Raw genomic sequence first — 14,101 nt, forward strand, 5'->3', positions numbered from 1 at the left:
GAAGAAATAATAGGTAATTATAATGTTATATTATAAATCCAACTCATTGAAACAAAATTTCATTATTTCCATATTTATAAGTATAAATAACAAGAAACAAATTAAAATGATTTATACTTATAAATAATGTTAGTTTGTTTCAATGAGCTTTGAATAACCAGATGTTTGTAACATTAGCATAACATTTGGATTTTATATTTATATTCAGATGATCCAGACGAAATAGCGAGTAAATTATTCCTAGATACCAATGTTGATCCACTGGACGAAGTTGTTGCTGCATGGAAAAAAACCATCAACATGCGTAAGAGACAACTTTTCGATACTCATGATCAACCGAAAAAAAAAAAAAAACAAGACAACAATACAGATAACAATGAAACAGTTTTGAAAATTGGACAGTTTCTTAATGCTTGGTCAAGTTTAAAAGCACCATATGGTCATCAGTTAGTTGAACTGGACTTTGCTGCGTGGTTTCCTGAAGCAAGCCAATTAACAACCGAAAAACTTGCGGGATTACTGGAAAAATTATTTTTACGTCTTCAAAGTACAAAAAAGAATTAAAGACAAATAAGATGGATTTCCGAAATTGAAGAAATGCAAGAAGAGATTAATTCTGCAGATACGAGTGATAATGAGAAAATCGTAAACCAAATAAGACTTATTGCTTATCTTTTACCACCAACAGGACGAGGTTCACCCACAGACAAGACCAGTGTCATCGACGTCATTGACAGTATTTTAATTTTTGTTGATGTTGGTATTTATACAATTAAAAATAATCATTAACTGCTAACAAGACATAACGTATAAATAAAAAATTCATTTATTATTGCAGGATAATGACAATGCAGTTCAAAGAGCTCTTGCTGAAAGACAAACTGAATTAATGAAAAGGAAGAAAAAACTGCAACCACTCCTCGTGATTGTTGGAGAATATGAAGGAATCTTTTGCTGTGTGTATGACGTTGTATGGAAAGTGGAAAATGTTTTGAAAGGATTTGATATATTGTTTAAATCATTTTTTACGTTAGATTTGAATTTCCCTTACCAAAGTATAACGCAGTATGAAGTTTTGCAGCATTATATATATGAGATAGTATTAAAACCAATTCATCCAAAGGCACGTACTGTTATTTCAGATTTACAACAAATAGTTGATTAGTAAAAATTTAAACATAAAATAGGTTTAAGTGTTATCATATTGGTAATTTATTAGTATTTTTTTAAATATTAAGAGCAAAATAATAAACATTAATATAATAAAATGAAAAAAGTAACAAAAATAAAAATAATAAAATAAAATATAATAATAATATCGTTAAATAATATTAATAAACAATAAATGAAAATATTCGTTTAAAAAGAATTTTTATATTGTTAATTTGACATTATTCTTTTTTTAAATAAACAAAAAAAAATTAATAAAAAATTTTCTTTCCATGTTTAGAATTTATTATTCCTTTTTATTTATTTCCTTTTTTTTTATAATAATTTGACATTTTTATTTATGTAATTTAAGTTTTAAATTAAAAAAAATAATCATTTTTAATATTGAATAATAATTAATTAACTAATTACTAATTAAATAATTTGTTTTATATTTAAAAAAAAAAAATTATTTTTTATTTTTCAAGTTCTTTATGTATAAGAAATAAATTTTAGTTTGTAAATTCGGTCTCGTGGTTAATCGGATAACGCGCTCGCCTTCTATCTCGCTGGTCCCCAGTTCGTTCCTCGCCTAGGTCATTTAGTTTAACGTAAAAAAAAAAAAAATAAATAAAAAAATAAATTCCATCTTGTAATTCGTTAGCAATTATCAGAAATAATTACTAACCAAATGGAATAGATAATTTTTTAATTTTTTAATTTTTTTTTTCACGTTTTCAACATTTTATTAGTTTGATTAAAAAAAAAAACCGTTTTTATCAAACCAAACATTGATTCTTTCAAAACCCTTTTTGTTTATAACAAAATTCAATTTTCCTTAATTCATTACTTTTATTGTTTTTATTGAGTCATCTGTCATTTGAAACAAACAGTATATCGTTTTAAACAAATGACAATTTTCTTTTTACAAATAGCCATTGTTTAAATCAAATACCATGTGGCATAATTTTAACAGTGTTTATCTTTAAAAAATCTCTCTGTCATTTAAAGTGAGACGCTACTCTATTATAATAATCGTATTAGCGCTCGTGACAAGGAGTACTGGGTTTACGTTTAGCAGGTTTTTGCTCAAAAAAATCCCTCTGTCGTTCGTAACGAGAACCTTATGGAATATAATAATCATAATAGTGCTCGTGCCAAGGAGTACTGGGTTTACGTTTAGCAGGTTTTTGCTTAAAAAAATCCCTCTGTCGTTCGTAACGAGAACCTTATGGAATATAATAATCATAATAGTGCTCGTGTCAAGGAGTACTGGGTTTACGTTTAGCAGTTTTTTTGCTTGACACAAACTGTTTATTGTTTTTAACAAAACTATATCTGAATGTTATAAACAAATTATTATTTTAAACAAGAATTTTTTTTTTTTCTAAACAAATTATTTTTTGTTTAACATAAATAATTTTTTTTTTATTTTAAACCACTTATTGCCAAGCAGTTTTCTGCTAAAATTAAGGACAATTTTATTTATTTTTAACCAAAAATTTTCCCAGTGTTGAAAATATGTGAAAATATGTAGATTATACTAACAAGTATTTAATGAATTGATTATTACCAATACAATTAATACTATATTTTATTAGCAACGACCAAAAAACCAAACGATATTTATTATTTTTTCTAGATGAATAATATATATAAAATGAATAAAATTACTGTAAAAAGTAAAATTTAAATCATATTTACCTTGATTTTAATATTATAATAGGTATAATATATTCTCAGCAGAAATCACTTTGAATTATGTACTTGATACCACTAAAGCGTTTGGCTGTATGTATAAACCTTGACTGTGCTTGTTGCTTGACTGAAATTAACCACAATTAACTGAACTGGACTGAACTGGACGAAAATTCGAAAAAGATAGAGTGGGTATAATCGAGTGGGTATAAAATGAACGTGGTTCCAAAGGATAAAAGCGTAGACAAGCACAATGGGTAAAAAATGCTGGTCTGGATATTACACAGGTCAATAAAAAATGCTTGTTTGTGAGGTAAATACATTAACATTAATTATTTGAGTGAATAATTTTTCTAAGCTAATTATATTTGATATTAATTACTGTCTAATACCAAGAAATATTCAGAACTTAATGTATTATTGTTGGATTAAAGTATGACATATTTGAAGAGTAAAACAAAAAGCACAGCAAAAAAAACTTCTAGCTTCAAGTAAATTTGCTGGAATAAAACAATTGTATATTATTGCACAACTTTTAATTGTACATATATAAATTTTGAGTATTAAATACCAACGCAAAATTTTTTTGAATTATGTAAAATGTTTGGAATTGACAATAATAAAATCTTTTAATTATTAATCTTTTAATATTATTTGTCACTTTGTCTTATTATTATTTGTGTTTTGCCTTTTCAATAATCTATATTTCTATCATATTTATAAATATAATTTTTATATGAATAAATCAAAGTTATTATAATATAGCTGTATTTATTTAAATTATTTATTGAATTATTAATTCAATAATTAAAAATAAAAATTATTATTTATTTAAAATATATATTTACTCAATTTATATATTAAATTAATTTCTTTTCTTTTAAACTGTTCAAAACTTCCCCTTCTCCCCACTCCATACAAAAAGCACGATATGGCGGACCAATCAAAAACTAGACGGCTATTGGCACCACTCTGATTATACCCACTCTAAAAGTCAGTTTGCAACAGCGTAGGACATGAAGGGCTGGATTAGCCATATTATATTTTAACGACAAGGCTATCTGAGGCTATCCATTGCTATCCATCCAACTGAGCACTTAAAAAACTTAAAAAACTTAAAAATCTAGGGATTTGTGTAGGGGCGTGCGAATAGTCTTCGAATCGAATCGAATCGAATAGTACTATTCGACTGTAATTCGAATCGAATTATTCGACATTTCGAATAGTCGAATTATTCGAATTTTCGAATATTCGTGTAAAAACGAATAGTCGAATAGTAACGAATTATTCGACTATTCGAGTTTTTCGAATATTCGTAACGAATTATTCGACTATTCGAGTTTTTCGAATATTCGTATAAAGACGAATAGTCGAATAGTAACGAATAATTCACTTATTCGACTATTCAACGGTATATTTTTAATTTTTCGAATTGAAATGATTTAATGCATTCAAAAATTGTTCCAAATAGAAGATAATTGTAAGAATATTGAACTCAAACATGAGATAATTTTTTATTTATATTATTTCAATGAATTTATTGAATACTTATTAATAGAATACAAAGTATATTATTAATCTTACACCCGGTTCCATTTATTAACAAATACAGCCATATTTTACATTTATTTATATTTATTGATTGCACTCTTTCATCACCTTATCAATCATGGAATAATTAAGAATTTCGTTTAATTTATTGAAAAGAAAAAAATAATTACAAAACAAAATCATTAATTTTTGGATATAGAAAAGACTCGGTTTTCAGGTCTGTGAACTTGGCCCCCCAAGTTTGAATAAAAAATTTATAATTTTTTTTTTTGATTCTTTTATGATAGTAATTGATATAAGTGAATTATTTTTTGATAGTAGTTCAACCATTAACTGATATTTTTTTTTTTTTTTAAATGCCATTCTCCCGATCAAAAATTTTTGAATTTTTATTTTTTTTTCTAGTTTAATATCGTTAGTAGTTGATAGTAATTAGTAGTTCAAAAATAAAAGTCTTATAATTTTTTCATTTTTTTATTTTTTTAGAATGTGTCGGAATTAATAACTTCTCTTTTAAAACTAGCTACTATTGGCTACAGTAATTTCTTTTTTAATAGTAGTTTCATAAACTCGTTTGAATATATAATCGAAAAAAAACTAAATTTTCAAAAAAATATATTCTCGTATTCCATGTCAGAATAACCTGTAGAAGGTTAGCACACCACAATGGACACAAACTAATATATAGTTAGAATGAAAAATTTTATGTTATATATTTTTCTATATTCTTATATATTTTTTTTTATGCAATGTTGTGCTAGCTTAATATTAAGTTAACACAACTTCTTTAATAATTATTTTATTCTAATAAACTCTCGATCAAAATTATGTGCTTTTTATGTGTTTTTATTCTACGTTTGAGTTAATTTTTTTTTTAAATTACTTTTTATTCAAATATTTTTTTTTTTTTTCCTAAAAATGTTGTGCTAAAAAAATTATTTCAATAAAAAGTAATTAGAATAAAAAATTGATTCAAACGTAGAATCAAAACACATAAAACTTTATCGAAATAGTAATAAGAAAGAATAATTTTAATATTAAGCACTAACTTTTTATTAAAAAATATATAAAAGCACAAAAATCGCGAGTTCCACACGAAAATAGCACAAAAAAAGCATAAAATTTTAATTCTAACTACATTGTGGTGTGCTAACTTTTTAGAGGTGTCGGAATAGTAGTTGAATAGTATTAATAGTCATTTTAATATATTTTTTATCAATGAATGATATATGTAAAGAAAGTGTAAAAAAAATAGAAAAAAATTAACTATGAAATATTTATTTTTGATTATTTTTTTAAAGATATTTATAAAACCACTATTGTAATAATTATTATGATTTTTGTTTTGTAATTATTTCTTTCTTTTTAATTTATTGACCGTAGTTCTTTTTTATTCCTTGATTGATATGGTGTTGAAATATTAATATAAATGTAAAATATGGCTGTATTTGTTAGTAAATGGAACCGAGTATAAGATTAATACTATATTCTGTATTCTATTAATAAGTATTCAATAAATTCATTAAAATAATATAAATAAAAAATTATCTCATGCTTGGGTTCAATCATTCTCACAATTATCTTCCATTTAGAACAATTGTTAAATGCATTAAATCATTTTAATTCGAAAAATTAAAAACATACAGTCGAATAGCCGAATTATTCGTTACCTTTCGACTCTTCGTCTTTATACAAATATTCGAATAACTCGAATAGTCGAATAATTCGTTACTATTCGACTATTCGTCTTTATACGAATATTCGAATAATTCGAATAATGACGAATAGTCGAATTATTCGTAGATATTCGACTATTCGAAAATTCGAATAATTCGATTCGATTTTCGAATTGAATATTCGATTCGTATTCGATACGAATTATTCGAGTTTTCGAATATTCGCACACCCCTAGATTTGTGGTGTGGAAAAATATTGTGTAAATTAGATTTAAGTGTTTTAAGTTTTTTAAGTGTTTTAAGTTTTTTAAGTTTTTTAAGCTTTTTAAGCCTTTATATGAAGAAATTTTATATTAATAAGATTTTTAGTTTTTCAATTTTTTTATCTAAAAAAAAATAGACCAAAATAGACCCTGAAAGTTGACCTGTGGCTAAGTAAAAAATTTGGCTGGTAAAAATAGATAGGTATTGTTTTTTTTGCTATAATTGAGACTAAATGAAAGATGTATATTTAGCTAAATAAATATCTAGCTAAGTAAAAAATCTAGCTCAGGAAAAGATGTAGCTAAGAAAAAAAATTAAGCTGGTAAAATAATGTAGATATTGTGTGTTTGGCTATAATTAAAGCTAAATAAAAAATCTAGCTAAGGAGAAGATGTAGCTGAGGAAAAAATTAAGCTGGTTAAATTATGTAGATATTGTGTGTTTGGCTATAATTTATTATAAATTACTTAGCTACATTTTTTACTTAGCTAGATATTGTACTTATCTCAATTATAGCCAAACATACAATATCTACATAATTTTACCAAATCTTATGTACATCTTTTACTTAGCTATATATTTTTACTATTTATAGCTATACATACTTTAGTCTCAATTATAGCAAAAAAAAACAATATCTATCTATGTTTAACAGCTAAATTTTTCACTTAGCCACTCAATTTTCAGAATTTATTTTTTTTTGGTAAAATAAAATTTTTTCATATAAAGGCTTAAAAAGCTTAAAAAACTTAAAAAACTTAAAACACTTAAATCTAATTTACACCATATTTTTCCACACCACAAATCCCTAGATTTTTAAGTTTTTTAAGTTTTTTAAGTGCTCAGTTGGCTGGATAGCCTTGTGCTTATTTTAATTCTTATTTTTAAAAAGTTATTTGTTCGACGCCACTGTTCTCTCCTCAAGTTTGCATAATATGAGCATGTGCATGATCATGCGCATTGAAGTGAAAAAAAATAAATACACAAAAAGAAAGCACCTACTGCACAAATCAGCACAAATTCAAAAAATTTTTGTTCGAATGCGCAGTAAACTTTTGCGCATGTCGCATAATACGTTTTCGCCTTAAAATTTGTAAACCATTTGTAAACAATAATAAATGTATTTGTTTATACTTTATAAATTCTTAAAACCGGTTTGATACAACACGTTTTACACGTTCACAAACGTTAACACATGTTATTGTCAAGTGTCAACTTTGTTATAAACATGAAAATAAACAACAAGAAATAGGATACGAAATGCATAATATACTACCAAATGATAGTGATGAAGAAATGAGTTGTTTTGATTCTGATGAGAAAGAAAAATTAAAGAACATTTATACAAAATTGTTGAAAAAATATAAAAAAAATGTGATGTATGAACAAAATGAACAACTGTATAAAGATTATGAAAACTCAGTAAAAATAAATAAATCACAATTAATTGCTGAAAAACAAATAGAAAATGATTGTAAAGAATTCAAAGAAAAAGACTTAATGAATGAATGTAATGAAAAAATGTTTGAAGATCATGAAGACGTATTAACACATGAAAATGAACAACAATTAATTAATTATCATGAAGAAATGATTGAAAATTACGAAGAAGAACAAATGGAAAATAATTGTAAAGAATTAAAAGAAAAAGACAAAGAAAAAATGATAGAAAATGATGGTGAAGTAATAAAAGAAAACAGTGGTGAAAAAATTAAAGAAAATGATGGTAAAAAAATTATAGAAAATGATGGTGAAGTAATAAAAGAAAACAGTGGTGAAAAAATTAAAGAAAATGATGGTAAAAAAATTATAGAAAATGATGGTGAAGTAATAAAAGAAAACAGTGGTGAAAAAATGATAGAAAATGATGAAAAAATGGACGACTTTGATGAATTCATGTCTGATTCTCTTGTTGAACCAGAAGATTATGAGAATATAATATCACAAGCGAATGATAAAGAAACAAAAAAAGATAATAAAAATGATGATGAGAATGATAAAAATAAGGAAGTCATTACAGTATCCAAAGAACCGATTGATGTAAAAGATATTAATTTAACAAAACTCAGTGAACTAACAATAACTTTGCAATCTTCAAAAATTATTGTAAAAGTTCATTCTGTTTATCCTTGTACTAGAACAAATTTTTTTTTCATCGTTCAAGGTAATGAAAAATTACCTATTATGCTCTGTGTTGCATATCCATTTATTGGAAATAAATTACGAAATAAAATAAAGCCTGGTACATTTATTGAAATAACAAATGCTTGTGTAAAATATATTGATTCACAACATAGTATACTCTGTGATGATTCTACATTTGAATTAGTTTTAAATGAATTTTATAAAACAAAAATTAACATACTGTCAGTTATATCAAATAACATTAATGATTTACCAAGTTCATCAGGTATTTTACCAGAACAGTCACAATCTAATTCGAAAGTTAAACCTAACAAGTTGTTTAGGAAAAATTCTCAACCTACTGTTAAACCATTTATTATTAAAAATAATAATAATATAAAGTTTACACCCTTTACTACTTTTGCAAAACAAAATTACACCAAATATGAAAAAATCAGTAAGAAAAATAATTTTTATAATTTTAAAAATAACTATAAGCACAATTTATCATATATTTTTGTTTATTTACTTTATAGATGTTATTGGAAGAGTTTTAAGCTATACTACATGCAGTAAAATATGGACCAGAGATAACGAGCAGACTATTCGACATGTGAAACTCGTAGATATGTCAAATAATCAAGTAAAATTTTTAGTTATTTAAAAAAAAAAAAATATATTTAAAATATATCTTTATCTGTAAAATATATTTTGTTATTTAATTTTCAGTTAGATGCTTCATTGTGGAATAAAAAAGCAGAAACGTTTTCACCACCTTTAGGTAGTCTTGTACAAATACAAAAAGCTGGAGTAAGAAAGTACCAAGGAAAAAATAATTTAAGTGTTTATGATTGTTCAAATATTGAAGTTTGTAAAGAAGATGAATAATTTAAAACCTCAACTTTGTAGAGATTTTAATTTATAAAAAAACAAATATGACAAGCAAAAAGTTAAAATAATAATTGTCTTTGTAATTATGAATTTAAAAAATATTATTTTTTTTTTATTCATATAGCTTTAAAAATTCATCAAGTTTGTGTCAATTTATAAATGTTAATTTTAAAATATTTTAATAATCATTTACTTGCTTGAGAGATGAAAAAAACATATTTTAATTATTAGCAAACAGTTGACAATAAAAAAAAAAAAGTCTGCATGAACAGTGATTCAATAAATTAAGTTTTTTTAAAAATTATAAAATTCTTGAAGGTTCTTGACGTGATACTAAAACCCATCCATCATTACCAGGTGTTTGAACAGTTGGATTCAACACTGTTCCAGGTCCAATTGGACCTTTCATAATCTCCAATTGACGCTGAAGATTTCTATATAATTTAACCAGAGATTCCTATACAACAAAATTAAAAAAAGTTAATTAAAAATTATATTATAATTACTTTTTTATAATGTAATAATAAACCTTTTCATCCTCGAGTTTACGAAGTTCTTGTTGTTCTCGTAATCCATCGGGACTCAATGAATTGAGCATTTTCATTTTTTCACGACCAATAAGTGCAATTTCAGTTTGTACTTTAAAATATTCTGTAGCTAATTGTTTGTGTTCTTCAAATATATCTTTTGATATCTGACACGTAACATCAGGCTCAAGTGGTCTTAGATCAGCATCCAAAAGTCGATAAACTTCGTCCAATTGATCAGTATTGCTACTATCACTACTTTCTGTAAATGATAATTATTAAAAATTAAATATTTATTAGATTGAAAAAAACATAATTAAATAAATGTATTACTAACGCAGCAAGAGTAAACAATTTTTTAAATAATCAGTATCAACAACTCTTGATAATTTATTCAGATTTGACATATCGTTGAAAACGTGACCAGATAATAATCAATTTTTTAATAATTATAATTTATTTATTTCAACATAATTTAATGTAATTACTTTAACATTATCACGCTATTTATTAAATAATTATTTTTACGTTTGAGATAAACTCAAAGTAATCACTGAAAACAAAATAAAAAAAAAAACAATAAAAAGAAAATAAAGAAAACGATGTGTGTTAGTCAGATGGTATACTAAACACAACAAATCCACAGTTAAAACGGGGAAGCTGACTCAGCTACACCTGCCTATGTTGGAGGGAAAAAATAAAAAATAAAAAATCTCAATTTTACTCCCCACTCAACGAGTTTGCAAAACTATCACACATAGTTAAATTCTCTGGGTTCAATAACGTTGCCAAATGATTCTAAATCATACTTTGGCAATCATTTAATCTAAAAATTACATAATTTTTTTATTTCCCCCATCTATTTTTTTTTTGTCCTTTGATGAATAAAATATTTTTCAATAAATTTATTCAAGGTCCCAAAAAGAAACAATGAGCAAATTTATTTTTAGCCTCAATAAATGTATCAATGTTATTTTTTTTATATTTTGTTTCAGTTTAATTTTAAAAATCTTATTATTTTATTTATGAAATATATATATTTTTATTATTTATAATTTGTATTATCAAGCAAGAATAATTTTATTTTTCTTGCAATGACTTGAAAGAATTTGATTTTAAATTAATCTACAACTGGTAGATGAGTCAGATTTTCATTTCTATTAGTCGTTTGAGTTTTGTCTCAAAATAAATTGTGCTGCTTGGCTACGTGTGATGACAAAGACAGAATGAGGTGACCCTCTGTTATGCATCAAAGACGCAATGTGTGATCCTACTCTATTAATTATATATATAAACTCGTGTGAATAATATAAAAACCAAATAACAAATTTACACTTGAAATGGTCTTTCATCAACTTTTTCAGTCTGCAGCAACCAATTATTCAAAATATTGTATCAAATAAACTTAAATTTATTTTTTTTTTACTTACTGCTAATGGATTTTTTAGATTTTGGTCTCATTTTGTCGAGGCCAGCTGTGCTACCAAGTTCCCATGATGTATCTGACGATGTTGCCAAATCCCAACTTGTCTAAAATAATAAATAAAAATAAAAGTTATTAAATATAATTTTTCAATTTTCAATCTAATAAAAAAAAAAAACAATAAAAAAATATTAATCTTACTGGATCACATTCAACATGAAGTGGTTGAAAATTATTACAATTTATTGAAGATATTGTTGAAAGTTTTGTTGAAGATGCCATTGGAGGTAAAGGTGGTCTTGATGTATTTATTTTATTATCTTGTCGTGTTTGTTGTTCTCCAGTTGATATCATTGTTATATTTGATTGTAAATTTTTAATTGATTCTGATATATCTAGCTGATTTTGATTAAATTGATTATATGATGCTGAATTATCACCATTAAATTGACTATTTGAAGTATCCCATGTTATATTTATTGTGTCATCATTTGTTTCATTATTATCATTAATATATTCTACATTTATACTTGAGCTTGGAGTATATTCAACTGGCTCTAAATCACAATTAAATAATTCTGATAAATTAATCATAATTCTAACTATTTCATTCATTGATGGACGTTGTTCTGGTTCTTTAGCCCAACATCTTGTTATTAAATATTCAATTGGTTTTGGACAACCTTCAATTAGTGGTGGTCGTTGTCCAGTATGTACAGCCCACATTATTCTATAAGCAGATCCACCAATATCATCAAATGGTTTTTGTCTTGTTAATACTTCCCACAGTATAACACCCCAACTGAATATATCACATTTTTCAGTATAACGTGAACCCTCAAAAACTGGTGCCATCCATGCTGCTGAACCTTTGTTATTTGTCATATAAGTATTTAAATCACATGCAGTACCAAAATCACAAATTTTTAAAATTCTACCACCAGATACTAAAAGTAAATTTGGTGGTTTTAAGTCTCTGTGAATTAAAGGTTTAGGTTTCATGTTGTGAAGATATGCAACACCTTGTGCACATTGTACAGCCCAACTGATAGCATGACCAGCAGTATAATGAGGTTTTGGTGAACAGTGCAATACTAAAATCAATATATATATATAAATATATTAATTAGATTATAAATATAAAACAATAAATTAAATATTTTTACCATTGTATAATGATCCACCTTCAGCATACTCCATAACAAGACAAACTGGATTTTTTGTACATGCTCCATATAATCTGACAATATTTGGATGTGAAACTCTAGATAATTGAACAAGTTCAATACCAAATGCAATACGTTCACTTTCAGTATTAATATGTTTTATTGCAACGTCAATATTTCTCCATCTTCCTTTTCTAACAACACCAAATGAGCCTTTGCCAACAACCTGGTAAAAATAACAAGCATCATTAATTTCTAATATATTTTTCTAACATATTATTTGTCATATTGATCAATGAAATTTGTATTTAATTATTGGAATAGGTTAGGATACAAAAAAATAATGTCAAACCTCTTTTATTTCGATTTCATTGTAGTCAATTTCTTTAGCAAATGATTGTTGATTTGGTGACTTTAGTTTTGGTACTTGAGTTTGTTGTTGTTGACTAGTTTGTGTAGATGCTGTTGACATTAGTGATGATCTAGCTGTTGATGTTGTTGTTGCTGTCAATGCTGGTGACAATAAGTCAACACTTAATTGATCCTGTTTATTATCTGTCATCTGTATTGTTTGTAATTCATGTTGATTGTTACAACAGTCATCTGTTATATTTATTGACATATCTTTCACGTAAAAAAACAATTACACTAAAAATTCAATGTCATGTCATGGTTGTCAATGAAAACTTGAACTTGTAAACTTTTTTGATTGATTATTAACTATTTTTTTTATATAAATTCAAATCAATAGAAAATTATTTTATTTCTATGTTTCATGATTTATATACCAGTTAACACATTAACTAAACAATGTGTTTATTAATTAACACACAACAACAACAACAAATATTTGACGTTTATTGATGTTACATCACCATCATCATCATCATCAGCTTTTTAATAATTACTTCATTTTTATACAACAGATATATGCGATAAGGTTAAAAAACGTAAAAAAAAAAAATGTTATTAATAATTTCACTTGGCTATATATTTGTAAACACCTATACATAACCTTAACTGCATCTGAAATTCGAGCTATCGGTACTTTTTCTTCAAGTAAAACCAATATATTATGATAATGTTATTACCAGTCTTTTTTTTAAATATTAATTATTGATGTAATTATTTATTATTATTAATAATAATATTTGTTTATGTAGGTTGTTATCATTTATTTTGGTTTATATTTTATTTCATAATTTATAAAACTGTGGCGATGACGTGAGAGAGAAGTGGTCACGTAAAATGCCCAGATTCATCATTCATGCATATAGAAATGTAGACATAAATTTATGTATGTATAGTATGTACATATAAATATGTATTTATATATATGCAAATTGAATGTAATACATACGTAAGCGGTGTCTCTCAACGCTGCTCCACGCTATAGAAAACATAAACATAACTTTACTTTAACATGATTTTCATGATTTTTTAATTGTTATAAAAAATAAATATAAATTTAAATAATAGTATTTATCGGCGCTTTAAAATAGAGAAGAAGAAAAATTTGTGACACTAATAACTGTACTGATTCAATGAGGTAAATCAAAATTTATAATTTTAAAAATTAAGTACATTTATAATATTTATACACGTGTTTTTGCGTGTTTCAATTGTACTTTT

General features: G+C 25.2%; 2 protein-coding genes across 2 annotated transcripts; one reads left to right on the forward strand and one right to left on the reverse strand.

Moving 5' to 3' along the window:
- Positions 1-8,000: 8,000 nt before the first annotated feature.
- On the forward strand, positions 8,001-9,350 carry LOC122850939. The gene is made up of 3 exons (XM_044150012.1): positions 8,001-8,919; positions 8,999-9,105; positions 9,192-9,350. Exons 1-3 carry the CDS (start codon positions 8,001-8,003, stop codon positions 9,348-9,350), a joined length of 1,185 nt encoding a protein of 394 aa, XP_044005947.1.
- Positions 9,351-9,426: 76 nt separating this feature from the next.
- On the reverse strand, positions 9,427-13,724 carry LOC122848235 (mitogen-activated protein kinase kinase kinase 7-like). The gene is made up of 6 exons (XM_044146169.1): positions 12,822-13,724; positions 12,470-12,695; positions 11,505-12,397; positions 11,311-11,410; positions 9,883-10,142; positions 9,427-9,810 (listed from the first exon to the last, which is right to left on the reverse strand). Exons 1-6 carry the CDS (start codon positions 13,089-13,091, stop codon positions 9,655-9,657), a joined length of 1,905 nt encoding a protein of 634 aa, XP_044002104.1. The 5' UTR covers positions 13,092-13,724; the 3' UTR covers positions 9,427-9,654.
- Positions 13,725-14,101: the final 377 nt, after the last annotated feature.

The sequence above is a fragment of the Aphidius gifuensis genome, linkage group LG1 (assembly GCF_014905175.1).
Source record: "Aphidius gifuensis isolate YNYX2018 linkage group LG1, ASM1490517v1, whole genome shotgun sequence".
In the NCBI taxonomy this organism is placed as follows: Eukaryota; Metazoa; Arthropoda; class Insecta; order Hymenoptera; family Braconidae; genus Aphidius; species Aphidius gifuensis.

Coding starts and splice junctions, on each gene's coding strand:
- LOC122850939 (XM_044150012.1), top strand. CDS start 8,001: ATGATAGAAAATGATGGTGAAGTAATAAAAGAAAACAGTGGTGAAAAA. Junction 8,920..8,998: donor CACCAAATATGAAAAAATCA/GTAAGAAAAATA, acceptor TTTACTTTATAG/ATGTTATTGGAAGAGTTTTA. Junction 9,106..9,191: donor TAGATATGTCAAATAATCAA/GTAAAATTTTTA, acceptor TTTAATTTTCAG/TTAGATGCTTCATTGTGGAA.
- LOC122848235 (XM_044146169.1), bottom strand. CDS start 13,091: ATGTCAATAAATATAACAGATGACTGTTGTAACAATCAACATGAATTA. Junction 12,696..12,821: donor ATGAAATCGAAATAAAAGAG/GTTTGACATTAT, acceptor TATTTTTACCAG/GTTGTTGGCAAAGGCTCATT. Junction 12,398..12,469: donor AGGTGGATCATTATACAATG/GTAAAAATATTT, acceptor TATTGATTTTAG/TATTGCACTGTTCACCAAAA.